This window comes from Marmota marmota, unplaced genomic scaffold (assembly GCF_001458135.2).
Source record: "Marmota marmota marmota unplaced genomic scaffold, marMar, whole genome shotgun sequence".
In the NCBI taxonomy this organism is placed as follows: Eukaryota; Metazoa; Chordata; class Mammalia; order Rodentia; family Sciuridae; genus Marmota; species Marmota marmota.
Genome location: NW_025999962.1, coordinates 6,675,058 through 6,690,339, shown reverse-complemented (window position 1 = coordinate 6,690,339; position 15,282 = coordinate 6,675,058). Strand labels below are relative to the sequence as shown.

Sequence of the window (15,282 nt, the reverse complement as noted above, 5' to 3'; positions counted from 1 at the left end):
GCGCGCGCATGCGTGCCTGTGCATGTGTGCACGCGGGGGATTGAACCCAGGTCCTCATGCCTGCCAAACACTAGCTCTACCACTGAACTACACCTCCAATCCCAGATAGTAAACCTAATAGAGATTTCATTAGATGAACTATGTTATTAGCACCATCCAGTCATCTGAGGACAATAAAACACTAGTGATGCATAAATTTGTTGTATTTTAAAAGATTAAAGCATTCAAAATATATCATTTTAAGTCTGACAGGAGAAAAGGAAATACTGAGAATATTAAAGACAGTATTTTTAAAAACCTATTTGCAGATAACTCATTCAGCAAACATTGCGCACCAAACAATGAGCACTGAATGTAAAAGTGGCTGCTTTCATGGGAGGCAGATTAGGCAAATAATTGTAATACAGTTACAATGCAGGAAATTCTTTTCAGTGCTTACTGAATTTAAGCATCTTAAATGTAGCGTATCCAAACCTTGCACTCTTATCTCAGTGAATACAACTCCCTTCTTGCTATGTTGTGCTAAAAACCTTGTCATCCTCTTTCTGTCATATCCCAAAATTGTCAGCATATTCTGTTTAACCCTACCTATTGAATATCCCACATTTTTATAATTCTTTGCCACTGCGCTGGACCAAACCACTATATTTTCTTATGGCAATAGTGTGGTTACCATGCTTACTTTGAGTCTGTTTTCAACCAAAGCGGCCAGAAGGGTCCTATTTAAATATATCACGTTTTGTCACTCTTTTTCTCAAATCCTCCAGGGGGAGCTTCCTATCCTGTGTATGATAGGCAATGTGCATACTGTGATCTAGCGGTTCACGCATAATCTGACTTCCTTTCAACCCTTCTGCCTTTCTAACTTCATCTATTTGCTGTCTTAATTTGCCACATTCGTCTCCTCTAATGCATTTTATGCAGCTGCCTTAGGGATGTGGCACTTGCTATTGCCTGGAATTTACTTTTACCAGATACCCTAGTCAGTATCCTTGGCATGTTGAATCTAACCACTTTCCCTGGCTACTTTAGCTAAAATTACAATCTGTATATCCCAAAATTTTTTTAGACCTAAAAAAAAGTTCTGATTTGGATGCAATGGCATATGCTGATATTCCCAAATATTTGGGAGGTTGAGACAGGAGGATCCTTTGAGGCCAGCATGGACAACATACGAAGACCCTGTCTCAAAAAAAAAAAAAAAAAAAAGCCCTGTGGAGGGGGGGAGGGGACGGACGTTGGGTACCAAGGATTGAACCCAGGAGTGCTTTAAAACTGAGCTACATTCCCAGCCTTTTTTGTTTCTTATTTTGAAACAGGGTCTCACTAGGTTTTTGAGGGCTCCACAAGGTTATTAAGGCTGGCTTTGAACTTGTGATCCTCCTGCCTCAGCCTTCCAAGTCACTGGGATTACAGGTGTGCACCACTGTACCCAGCCAGATTGTTTTATCTCTAGTTTGTAACTGTTACAGCTAAGATTTTTGTTGTTTTGTTCACTGTTATACCCCAAGAGCCTATATAACGCTGCCTGACAAATAGCAGGTACTCAAAAAGTGCTAATGAAAAAAAAATTGAGAGACAATATATTTTGAAAGTGAAATCATTACAGGAAGCTACAAATAGTGAATAGTGTTGAATCAAAGTTAACACATTTTAAAGAGAAATAAATATATGCAGATATTTACTTCAGACTACTTGCTTGATACCCAATGTTATTTGTAGCTCATCTGTTTTCTCCCAACATGACCCTAAATTTAAAAGGACATAGGTAGTATTTTAGAATAATGAGTTTGTTGATCCTGTGTACAAACTTCAGATGAAAATAGAAGTGAATGAATGATAGGTTGCCACATATGATATAGCCAGATTCCTCTGAAAAATCTGGATAATACTAGCTTTTTTAAAAAAATTGTGGCCTAGCTTATTGCTAGGATTACATGCCTGTAATCCCAGTGGTTTAAGAGGCTAAGGCAGGCAGACCACAAGTTCAAGCCAGCTTCAGCAACTTAGTGAGACCCTGTCTCAAACTTTTAAAAATGGAATGGGGATGTTGCTCAATGGTTGACCACCCCTGGGTTCAGTCCCCCATAGCAAAAGAAAAAAATAATTATGGTAAAATACATGTTATGTAAGATTTAATGTATTAACCATTTTAAAATATCCAGTTTAATGATATTAGTATATTCACATTGTTGTGAAACATCTTCAAAATGTTTTCATATGGCAAATCTGAAGCTCCATGACCATAAACTCCTCTTTTTCCCCTTCTTCCCAGTCCCTAGTAACCAGTGTCCTACTTTCTGAATTGTACTACTTTAGATATGTTATCTAAGTGAATCATACAGTATTTGTCTTTGAGTGACTGGCTTATTTCACTTACCATAATGTCCTGAAAACTCACCCATGTTGTAGCATATGATACATTCTTTCTAAGGCTGAATAATATTTGTGTGTACACACCATGTTTTATACGTTCATCTGTTGGTAGATATTTGGGTTACTTCCTCCTCTTGGTTGTTTTGAATACTACAGCTGTGAACATGTTTGTACAAATATAAGTCTATTTCAACCCAAAAGAAAAAAATTTTATACTTTAATTTGTAGTATCTTTAAGTCATGTATAAAATGCTGTGCCTCCACTGGGAAAAAGTCATTTCATGATAAAAGTATATAGTCTGAACCTGTGTATCTTAATACATTTGTCCACTAATGCTATACATATTTCAAAAGTTTGTATAGTGGTTTTAGTCAGATAAAAGGAATGAAGTAGGTCATAAACTCTAGTCGGGACAAATTCTATATGTAAATAGCTCAAAAATAAAAAATAAATATTTTCAGTTTTCCAAAGTTTTAACATCCCCATGTTACCATAAGATCATGTTTTTCTGACATACCTAATCCAAGCTATAGACCAATGCTCGTAAACCTAATTAAAAGGTCAAAAACATAACCTTGGATAGTATTAAACAAATGTTATCTATAAAACTCTGTAATTAACCAAAACACACAAAGAGTCATGTTCAAATGTTATATGAACATAATGTGTCTAAAGTCAGTTTAGAGATTCCTTTTGGTTGACTTCTTTTTCTGCACTTCTTTGTGCTTCTTTTTTTCCCTCTTACCATCTTCTTTGAATCCTGCTGAGAAAATAGAGGGATCCCAGTTGCTGGTAATGAAAGGTATACCTTGCTCATCATTGTCCACAAAAGTATATTGAGGTACATATTTGGGGCTATAGAAATTAGGTGAGTAATTGTTAAATGAATGTCTTCTGCAGCTGCATTCTGCTGCAAAGCTGTCTTCATCTGCCACACCATTTACAAAGAAGGATTTCAACTCATCATCTTGTATATCTTCTATTCCTTGATAATCCTCAATAATTTTCTTCATATTAATGTTTCTGCCATTAATCTTGCCTGAAGTTGTAAAAGATATATAGTTGCACATCCCACTATCATCAAATGTCAGGGAAGAGAATGAAGGAAGGCCCTCATGCCCCAGTGAATTATATGATGTATATCCTGTATCATAGAAAGAAAATCTCTCCAAAGTTGGATGTTCACTGGTGGTAGAGAAAAAGGATCCTGCACTTCCTCTGCTCTCATAGAAACTTCTCGGACTATTTAAAAGATCCTCAAGTGAGTCTTCAAAGAAGTGAAATGAAAATGGGTCCCTTTCCCTAAAAATTTCTTTAAAGACATCGTCTGGCTTACGGAATATGAAGCTATGCTCGTATTCATCCTTGAAATGACTTCCACCTCCACCATTTAATCCTTCCTTGCCATATTTATCATAAATGTCCCGTTTTTCATCATTTGATAATACCTCATATGCCTCAGCTACTTCTTTGAATTTTCTCTCTGCTTCTTCTTTATTTTCCGGATTTTTATCAGGGTGCCATTTAAGTGCCACTTTATGATAAGCTTTTTTAATGTCCTCAGGTGAAGCATATCGCTGTACTCCTAGAACTTCATAGTAATCCACCATGTTTTAACAGCACACTGGATAGTGAGCACTGTCTTTTCCTTGAAGCTCAGGCTCTGTTGGTGGTAGAGGCAGTGACTGCAAATAGGCACATTTTTACATTAAAGGAAATACTACTACCATGAGCCACTGCTAGGAGACATTAGAAGTCTGATTATGTGGCAAACAGAGTTATAAGTTTATGTCAGAGAGGGCTGCATTATGGTGTCATTCCAGGTTAGAAGTAGGGACTGGAACTTCCAAATGGAACTAGACCAGAGACACGCCAGAACATCCTGAATCTTCTACACTGTTTTTACTGTATTCACCCCCCCCCCAAGGTCCCAAACAATGCCTCATAAACTAAAAGGACCTTTTGCTAGTGGCCACAGCATTATGTAATATAACCTCCAGATTACTGAGCCTTAGTTTGTTTCCTCCATGTTTTGGTTTAGAAAGAAATCACTTAATGAACTATGTGAAAAAAGATTTTAAGTAGTTGACACATTTATTTTAATTTGTAACAATATAATAAAGGCAGTGATAGAAGAAGTACTGGCTGATAAACAATTGAATAAGAAACATCTGTCCCAGACTAGGATGTCAGGGAAGGCTTCCTGGAGAAAGTGGCTTAATATGCCAGATTTTTGCATGCCAATGGTGAGTCATTTGAGATGGTATCTTTACCCACTTAAATTTACTATGGTGGCACACGTCTGTGATCCCAGTGACCTGGGAGGCTGAGGCAGGAGAATCAGAAGTTCAGAGCCAGCCTCAGCGACTTAGGGGAGGTCAGAAGCAATTTAGTGAGATCCTGTCTCAAAAAGGGCTGGGAATGTGACTCACTAGTTAAGTCCCCTGGGTTCAATCCCTGTTGTCAAAAAAAGTTTAATACTATTCAATATGTAGTTAAAGATTTTGGAAATTGAACCCAGAGCCTCACACCTGCTAGGCAAGGGCTCTATCACTGAGCTACATCCCCAGCCCAGACTTATTTTTAAATGGATCAGTGGCTGCTATGTAGAGAATAAATGGCAATTGGGAAACTGAATTAGAAAGCCCAGTTATTTAACCAAAGTTGATTTTCTTTGAGGATAATTTAAATTATCAACAAACTACAACTGAATTTTAAAAAAAAATATTCTATTCCTTGCTCATTTTATTGTCCTAGAAAATTCTCCATAGCAATCTGTTTTTCCTTCTCTATTTTTGTCTGTTTTAATTTCCGTTACATTTAAAACCAGTTCAGTTAAACAATTCTCTAATGAAATATAGAAATGTAGTATATTTCTAGACAGTCTTTCTAAGCTGTTTGCCGGGTCTGAGTATTTTTTGCTTTACATTTATTTTGGTTTTTACATGCTAGTTGTCAAGAGGCATTGTGAAATGTTTAAAACCCAAGTAATTGGAATTCTCTCCAGTATATGTGCTTACATGTATTTATGTGTAACATATGCATGATTATATTTGCCTACCTTTGAAAACAATAACAATATTGAGCATCATTTGAGCACCCTCTTATCATACTGATCCAAATAATTTACATACAGTTTCTCATTTAGCTGACATAGCATTTCGGCAAAATAAACATTTTTGTGCCCATAAGCCAAGATTCTGAGGGATAAAGTAATTTGCCTAAAGCTACATAATTGATTAATGAAAATGTTTAAACTTTCTGAACATAATTTCCAAATGCTGATGTTTCCACTCTACTGCTTTTCTTTTGTTTTTCTTTTTGGTACCAAGGGTTGAACACAGGGGTGCTCTACTACTGAGCCATATCCTCAGCCCTTTTTTAATTTTTTGAGACAGGTTCTCCCTAAGTTGCTTAGGGCCTCACTAAATTGCTGAGGCTGGCTTTGAACTTGCAATCCTCTTGCCTCAGCCTCCCAGATTGCTGGCATATACCACCACACCCAGCTTCTACTACATTTCTTGGACCAAGACTTAAGAGTTTAGGTTTTAGACATCCACAAACATAAATTGAGAACCACTGGTAAGGAGAAAAGTTAGGAAATTGAAAATTCTACCTGATGTAGTGACAGATACCTATAATACCAGCATCTTGAAAGGCTGAGATAGGAGGATCAAAAGTTTGAGGTTTTTGTTTGTTTGCTTATTTTAGTTGTAGATGGACACGATGACCTTTATTTATTTATTTATTGGTGCTGGGGATTGAACCTTTATTTTATTTTTAATATTTTTTTATTAGTTGTAGTTGGACACAATACCTTTATTTATTTATTTTTATGTGGTGCTGAGGATCAAACCCAGGGCCTCACATGTGCTAGGCAAGCACTCTACTGCTGAGCCACAACCCCAGCCCCAAAAGTTTGAGATTTTTAAAACATAAAGTGCCCCTGGATTCAATCCACAGTAATCCTCCCCATCCTAAATAGAAAGAAAATGGAAAATTCTGCTCTTATGAATACTTAGCTGAGCGCTGTGGTATACACCTATAATCCCAGCAGCTTGGGAGGCTGAGGCAGGAGGATTAGGAGTTAAAAGCCAGCCTCAGCAAAAGTGAGATGCTAAGCAACTTGGTGAAACCCTGACTGTAAATAAAATACAAAATAGGGTTGGGAATGTGTCTCAATGCCCGGTACCCAAAAACTCATATTTTGAGAAAACTAGTTTTAGTAGAGTGTAAAAATGTAAGGAGAAAAGTTAGGAAATTGAAAAATTAAAACAGGACTTGCTGCTTTAGTCATCCCCCTTGGCTGGGGCCCTCTCCACTCCCAGCTGTTGTGCCATTTTCTCTGATTCGGTCCCAGAAATCTTCTCAAAATTGTTTTCTTGGAATCTGTGCTTTCTTACATTCTTGGCACACTCCAATCTGGTTTCCATCTATACTCTGCTAAAAATGTGCTTGTCAGTTTCTCCAGGGAATTTCATGTTACAGAGTCCAGTGGTTGTCCTTTTGGCTTTCTCATATTCTGAAGCACTTGCCACAGTTTGATTCCTTCCTCCTTTTTAAAAATACCTTTGTTTCTTTAGCTTCCTAAATACCATAGTCTTCTAATTTTCTTATTTTCTTCTGTGCTTTTCACACTTAAAATTTTATAGTTCCAGCCTTTACTCAGTCTCTCTAAGTGGTATCTAATCCCAGGGCTTAGATATCACCTATGTGCTTCTAATACCTTCATTTAATTATTATCTAGCCTGTCACTCTTCCTTCTGAAATACTTTCTATTTGACTTTTCTATTGTGATATCCAATAAGTACCTAAAGTCTTTCCTGTTTCATTTAATGGTACACTATTCACCCACTGTTCAGGCCACAAATCTAGGAATTATCCTCTTCTGTCTTTACTCTCTGCATCTAATCAGAAGACTGATTGGCTTTTTGTGTGTGTTTTGGGGAGGGGGATGCTGGGGATTGAACCCAGGGCCTTGGTGCATGTGAGGCAAGCACTCTACCAACTGAGCTATATCTCCAGTCCCTGATAGGCTTTTTTTTTTTTTTTTTTTTTAGTATTTATTTTTTTAGTTGTAGTTTTATTTGTTTATTTCATGTGGTGCTGAGGATCGAACCCAGGGCCTCACACGTGCTAGGTGAGCACTCTACCACTGAGCCACAACTCCAGCTCCCCTGATAGGCTTTTTAACCTTCAAAATATATGTATTGCAAATCCAGTCATGGAAAAACAAAGTCGAATAATAAGTGCCTTTCAAAAATTTAGAGTAGACTAGCAAACTAGGAATTATGTGCAAAGTGGCAGGCATTACAGTTGAAATAAGCATATATAAACATCGCAGGACAACATCTGCATCTGTAGCAGTAGGACTGGGAATGTAAGAGAAGGCTTCCTACCTAAATGATGTTTAATCTGAACTTTTAGAAGTTGTATAGTCAAAAAAAAGCAGGCAAAATTCATTTTAGACCAAGACAACTATATTTTTGAAGGCAAATGCTGTTATGATACAAAATGATTTGCTGGGCATCTTCATGTAGCCTAGTGTGACTTCAGTAATGTTTTTGAGAATTAGTCTGGTCTAGTATCCAGACTGTGAAAGATGCTAAGTTAAGGATTTTGAAGCTTTTTCTGAAAGGTAGAAAATTTTAAGCTTATACAGTTAGTAGAGGCTATACTGTTAAAAAGCTCACTCTGTTATAGAGTTCAAAGACAGCTCCTAGAATTTACATATGACTTGCCTGGCCAAACCTTTAGAAAGTTTGAGGCAAAGAACTACAGACAAGTGCTCTTCTGCTAAGCTATAACCCCAGCCTGAAGCAAAGGACTGGAAAGATCATTTTGGAAATAGCATGACCTACAGAGGATGAATTGAAGAGGCAAGACCAAGACAGGCAGATCAGTGAGGAGACTGTTTCCTCAATCCAGGCACCATTTTCTTTTATCATCCAACAAGTTATTATTTTTCTCAACAATCTTCAATAAATTTAATCTGGGTGAACATTTAAGACTTCTAACTCTCTCCCAAATACATACAACATCATTCATACTTCATAACTCCTACAGAAATCTTTCACTTGATCCATACTTAGTCATGTTCTGCCTATGTACTGATTTTATGCTCCAAGGATATTGTTCAGTACTGATTGCGTTGTTGAGATTAAAACAGAAGATCTCCTGAACTGTTGCACAGAGGGAAGAGTGCAAAGATTATGAACTCTGTAAACCTGGGTTTGAATGTTAGCTCCCCAGTACTGTGTGACCTTGTTCAAATTACTTCTTCATCAGATTCCTCTTTTATAAAATAATGATGATAATGTCTACTTCATGTGGAATTTAAAAATCTAATTCCTTAATTTACCATACAATACCTTTAAAGGCCTGGGCCTACCTTCCTAATCTTTTCATCTCTCTCCAGCAGCCCTCACCTTCTGGTAGAGTAGGGTGCTGTTGCCCTGGTGCATTCTTACATGTCTCTTTCCCTCCTCCTGCCCTTTCACATTCAAGCACATGTGCACAGAAATAGGCATTGTCTATTTCTGCAGAAATACCTTTTGTATGTTTTCCTGTGTTCCTCAGAGTACCACATGCCTTTTGTCTTTGCACCCAACTCTAGGCATTATGATAGTTTTGTGTTCTCAAAAACCTAACATATGGCCATGTGGGGTGGTACACACCTGTAATCCCAGCAACTGAGGAGCCTGAGGCAGGATTGCAAGTTCTAGACTAGCCTATGAGATTTAGTGAAACCCTGTCTCAAAAAATGGGCTGGGGATGTGGCTCAGTGGTTAAGTGCCTCTGGGTTCAGTTTCCAGAACCCACCCAAGGGGGAAAAAAAAAAACTTGCATTTGAATCTACTTCTACATTTACCATGCAGTATTATAGTGCTGTTTCTTCTCACCTTGTCTCACGTCTACTTCTAGCTGAATATTCTTAGATTGTTTGAAGACCCAGGTAAATAATCTTGATTTTTTTTTTTTTTTTTTTTTTTTTGTAGTGCTGGGGGTTGAACCCTTGTCATTCTTGTGTCTTCTCCAGCATATGTTCCAGTCATGTGCTCAATAAACTTTTGTTCAGTTAGTGATAATAATGTTAACATTTATTATATCCTATGATTAAGCATTTTTCATATGTTATCTGGCTGTAATATTCCAAGATTAAATATGATATCACTCATACTTAGCATTCACATATTCTCAGTTAAAAAAAAAAAAAGTTAATTATCTTCTCCTAAATTTTAGGACACAGCCTCAAGCTATCTATGTGAACTCCTTCCTAACCCCTTTCTTGTTTTTTGTTTGTTCCCTTCCTTCACCTTGTTCCTACCTTTGTTTTACATACATGTATGTGTGTCTATGCATATCTGTCTCCATTATACTGTAGCAGACAATATGATGAGAGTAGAGATGACCTCATTTCTGTTTTCCTAGAGCCCATCACAGGCTCTCACAATGGGGAAGAACCATTTAAATATTGGGAGAAGGAAGGAAATGCTAACTTGCATTTCCTAATCATCCAAAATGTTGGAAATAAATGCATGAGTACCATAAAGGATGTATAGATCTGTTGTTCTGTTTCATCCTCTCTATTCTTCCTTCAGGATGCATATCATGTTTACAGCGAAGATACTCTCTCCAGCCTGTGCCAGAGAGGAGAATTCCAAATCGATATTTAGGCCAGCCTAGCCCCTTCACACATCCACACCTCCTCAGACCAGGTAAGGCCTTTTAACTGTAACAAGCTGTCTCTTCATTTAGGTGCTTTCTCTAGAATATTGATTAAGATTTTTTGCAGTGATACAAGTATTCTAGATCTGTGCTGTTCTGTGAAATATCTGGTAGGCAAATATACATTGGTAATATTGCTAGGATGACTGAGAAACTAGTTTTTATTTTATTTTTAACTAATTTAAACTTAAATAGCTACATGCAATTACTGATACTGTATCAACAGTCACTCCATAACAGTAAATACAGTAAACCTCATAATTCAAAATAACTAGTGAAAAATATTATTTCAGGATGTTTTTATTTTCATATTGTTAGTCCTAGGGAACAACCGGGACACTTCACCATTGAGCTCCATTCCCACCCTTTTTATTTTTTGTTTTGACACAGGGTTTCACTAAGTTGCCAAGACTGACCTTGAACTTTGAATCCTCCTACCCCAGCCTCCTAAGTCAAAGTTTTTATAACTTTGTCTGACTATTGATTATTTGTAAACTACTGTGTTAAAAGATATTTTTAAGAGCTGGGACTAAGCTTAGTGGTAAAATGTTTGTTTAGCATGTATGAGGCCTTAGGTTCAATCCCCAGAACCACACACACACACAAAGAGACATTTTAAAAAACATCTTTCTCAAAAGTGTTAAAGTTCATTTCAAATATTTTTATATATGTGAAAAAGATTTCCATATTTGTTTGTCATCACTTGAAGAGGCAGTCAATTTCAATTGATAAAAATGATGCAAAAAATTGATAAATTATTTCATTAATTGTTTTTCTGCTGTGAGATCCCAGTATTGCTGCTAGAAGGTGCATCATTGAGTGTTCAAAACTAAAGATGTTTTTTGTTTTCTAAAAAAGCATTTAAGGGATCAGCTGTGATGAATGAATATGAAACAAAGAGGTAGGCATATTAAAACCAAGAGAGTAACATCAAATGCTTTGTAGAAAAAGCATTTGTCAGTTTTTCAAGAAAAGTTTCTCCCACCTTGAGGAGTTAATTAAATCTGTATTTACTATGTAAGCGTATATGTTAATAACATAAGTTGCCTTTAGAAACATGTTATTCTTTCACTGTCTCCACTCAGTGAATGATACCAGTATGTCTCAGTGAGGGCTTCCTTTTGCTGATTCTTCATCAGACGGGAATTCCTGCTGGGAAATTGGCTGAGACTCAGGAAATGCAGCTCACCACTGAAACACAAGAAATCAGAGTTTTTCAAAGCTGTAAGGTAAGCTTACTAGCAGTCCGATTGGTATTTAAGTATTTATCTACCATATCAACCTACCTGTAATCGTTTTTAAGGAAAAAAAAGTACAATTGATATTGAGATTTACCAGCTTTGAAGGGTATTGATTTCTTGTGGTAAAATAATTTTATTTGGTGAGCTGCATTTTCCAGGCCTTGAAAACATGGTAATCAAATTGTCATCATATTGGTTTCTGTGTCTAGACTGCTTTGCTATACATTATCTGAGTGTTAAGCATGTTATTGATTAATTGATTGATTGATTGATTGATATATTTTTGGTACCAGGGATTGAACTCAGGGGCACTCGACCACTGAGCCACATCCCCAGCCCTATTTTGTAGTTTATTTAGAGACAGGATCTCACTGAGTTGCTTAGTGCCTCACAGTTGCTGAGGCTGGCTTTGAACTCTCAATTCTCCTATCTCAGCCTCCCAAGCCACTGGGATCACATGCATGTGCCGCCTAATCATGTTTTTTAAATTCATGTAAATAAATATATACATGTATGTGTTCATTTACATAAATATGATTATTTTTGCTATATGGGAAAACGGATGCCTGTCCTGATTTTACTCCTGAATGTAGGATTTTGGACATTGGGATAAATGAGAAGAGAGAGAAGTAGATGGAGTTTGTTTTGTTTTGTTTTGTTTTCCATGTGAATGCCCTTTTATCATCAAGGATATTCTGCTTCAGTCCTTAAATCTTTTCCAAACTATACACAAAATTTAAATGGGCTGGGGGAAGAACCTAGAATGAAACGAAAAATCTCTGGTAAGGATGCAATTTAAAGGTTGAAAAAAAGATTCATCCTCATGAATACACCTTTGTTGTTAAATATTTAAGAGTCAAGGCAGAACAACTAAACCAGAAAGTGGAAAAGAATAGAGGAGATAAGAGTTTTAAAACAGAATTATCAGTGTTTTAATTTTTAAAGGAACCATCAGGTATACAGATTTTGCAGGAAAAAATAGTATCCAAAGTATTGATCACTTGTTTTTCCTCCATATGAAGATGTAAAACTTGTGAAGTGTTTAAATGATTATGGGATGGAAAGTAAATTTTTAAGAACAATTAAAAGGCATGTGATACATTTTTGTAAATCTCTTAAACAACTAAAGTCAGTGAGGCAGTTTGGCGTATAAAATAATGTCACCTATTACTTGGTTTGCTCCAAAAGGTTTCACATTTGGCATAATTATGGTAGTACTTATAACTTTTGGAAAACATTGCTATTTCAATTATCCCATAAGTGATACGCATATTTTTTTTATTTTCAGTGCTGGAGATTGAACCCAGGGCCTTGTGCCTGCTAGGCAAACTCTCAACCACTGATCCACATCCCCAGCTCCCAGTCCTTTTAAAAAATATATATATATATTGTTTTCTTTTTTATTTTATTTTTATTTTGAGACAGGGTCTTGCTAAATTGCCTAGGCTGACCTTGAATTTGCAGTCTTCTTGCCTCAGCCTTCCAAGTTGCTGGGATTAGAGGCATGTATCACCAGGCCTGGCTTTTGGCTTGTATTTTGAGACAGTCTCACTTAAATTGCCCAGGATGGCCTCGAATTTATAATCCTCCTGGCTCATCCTCCCCTGGGATTACAGGTGTATATTTTGTGCCTGGCTAGACTCATATAGGAACATGTGTGTGTGGTGTGTGTAAGTAAATATAGGTATACACTCTTTGTATTTTGCTCAATTATTTCCTTAAATTCTTAGCAGTGAAATTCTTGGATTAGCTCCTCTGAATTTCTGGGAGCCATTTCCCTTAGATTTTTCTTTGCCATACCTACCCAAGATTCCTGAAGCAATGGTGGTTTGGAAAATATTCAGCAGGATGGCATGAGAAGTAAAGGAATTCTGCTATCGCTGTGTTGCTACTGCTTTATCTGGAACTGCAATCACACTGGCTCTCCCAGGTTCCCATAGTGATTTTTTCGAAACTTGTCGTTAGAGAAGTCTGAGCATTATAGACTGTTTCTACAATGCTAAGGACTATGTATCTAGAGATTGAAAATGACTGTCAATCTCCTATCACTATCATGCCCTTTATTTTCCTCCCAGATATATATATGGTTTCATGTAGGAGGCGAGTGTCATTTTGAGATATATCATATTATGAACTGTGAATCTTTTTATAGTATCTGTATAAGACACTCTATGTTCCCTGACATTGCCACAGGTGTAATGTTGTCATTAGCAGAGCAGCAAACATTCAGCTCAGAGAAACAGAAACTTAGCCAGAGAATGAATGAGAAGAATCTGTAAGATGACTAATGAAGCATTACTTTCAAAAACCTATGTAGCTAACATTTTTATATTACGAGGCAAAACTAATTTTTGAATATGTGGAATAGTTTAGAATACTGGCTTTAAGAAGATTTTGCTCAGAGGGACTTGTATCACATATCTAGAAACACTTTTTACTCTCAATAATAGCAGTAATCAGATTCTTTGGGAAGTAATCAGAGTTAAACTGTACGGCAACAACTTAATCCTTTCTCCATTTATCTTTTTATCTGTCATGAAATATAATGGCAGATCTGATGCCGTTTTTTGTCAAATGTAATGTAGTCATATGTCTCTTAATATCAGGGCCAGTTTTTAAGAAACACATCATTAGGCAGTTTCATTATTGTGCAAACATCATAGCGTATGCTTACACAAACTAAAACTACTGGACTTCACTGAGTGATGTAATCTTATGGGACCAGCCTCATAAATATGTAGTCCACCATTGACCAAAACATCATTACATATTAAAATGATGAGTGCTGGAGTTAGAACTCTGGTAAAGTGCTTGCTTAACATGTCCAAGGGTCTGGGTTTGACCCTCAGGACCTCAAAAGATAAATAAATAAAATAAAATAAATATTGGTTCCAGAGTGAGTTGTAGATAAGAATTCCCAAATAATCTTTCCTGAAAGTTTCAAAATTAGCTGAGTACCAATCTTTCAATGATAGTTTAATTATAGTTCTCCCTTGAAAAGTGGGTACATTTTTTAGAAAATGGGCTGTTAATAAGCATGGTCAGCTTAAATAATATCTAAAAGTTGAAGGACATTATTTTGGTGGTGGTGAAATTTTGATACTGTTTATAAAATATTAAAATATATGTCCAAGAATGAAAGAAATTAAAAGTGGCAGAAATCTGCATAGACCATTGAGGGAACTTGGTCAAAGGAAATATGTACTGCAGGACACTGTAGACTTGCTGCATCAGAATCTAAGGGGGGCTTACAACCTGTGTGTTTTTTCCTTTTCTTTTTCTTTCCTTTTTTTATGAGACCCAGTTTTGCTAAGTTGCGGAGCCTGGCCTCAAAGTTGTGATCCTCCTTCCTCGGCCTTCCAAGTCACTGGAATTAATAGGCGTGTGCCACCACGCCAACTACATGTGTTTTGAAGAGCTTCCTTAGTGTGCTACTCTGCACACCAATTGCCTATGGGATACTCGCCAAATACTTCTTATAGATCACATCTGATAAGCAGAGTAGTTGATGAAAAGTTTTGCAGTTTTTAAATTTAAGTTCAAGCTCTATTTTTTGTATTACTAATCACCATAAAGTCTACCTGTCTTTATGTAATTTAATTTTTTTTTTCTCACCCCTGGTGTGACTATGTAATTTTGTAAATACTATATATTTGTATTGTCAATTTTATAAATACTGTATATTTGTATTATGTGTTTTCATCTTATCTTCATTGCTTGAGATGGAAATTAATGCAGAATTAAGAACCTATGTCTTTACATATGTTTATAAATGAATAAACATACCTTTTACTTGTATGTCTGATACATGTTGACTACCTATTTCAATGTACCATAATATTGATAACTAATGTATAGAAATTCTATACACTGCCATCTAGAGCAGAAGTATAGAGAATTTCTCTGCCTTTTTTTTTTTTTTTTTTTTAATATTTT

General features: G+C 36.4%; 2 protein-coding genes across 3 annotated transcripts in view; one reads left to right on the top strand and one right to left on the bottom strand.

Annotated features, from left to right (window-relative positions):
• The window catches only part of LOC107155769 (xaa-Pro aminopeptidase 3), a 44,658-nt gene that overhangs the window by 2,217 nt on the left and 27,159 nt on the right, over nucleotides 1-15,282 (top strand). Inside the window, exon 2 of the mRNA XM_015501763.2 lies at nucleotides 9,979-10,095. Within this exon, the coding sequence (XP_015357249.2) occupies nucleotides 9,979-10,095 (117 nt within the window). The remainder of the gene's footprint in view (nucleotides 1-9,978; nucleotides 10,096-15,282) is intronic.
• Nucleotides 2,614-15,282, bottom strand: part of Dnajb7 (DnaJ heat shock protein family (Hsp40) member B7) — a 16,232-nt gene continuing 3,563 nt past the window's right edge. The window contains exon 2 of one of the 2 annotated variants that reach the window (XM_015501730.2): nucleotides 2,614-4,062. In XM_015501730.2, coding sequence (XP_015357216.1) covers nucleotides 3,058-3,987 — 930 coding nt within the window. In that variant the 5' untranslated portion in view covers nucleotides 3,988-4,062 and the 3' untranslated portion in view covers nucleotides 2,614-3,057. Of the gene's footprint in view, nucleotides 4,063-10,745; nucleotides 11,297-15,282 lie in introns of those variants that run through there. The other variant, XR_007347584.1, reaches the window with a different exon arrangement.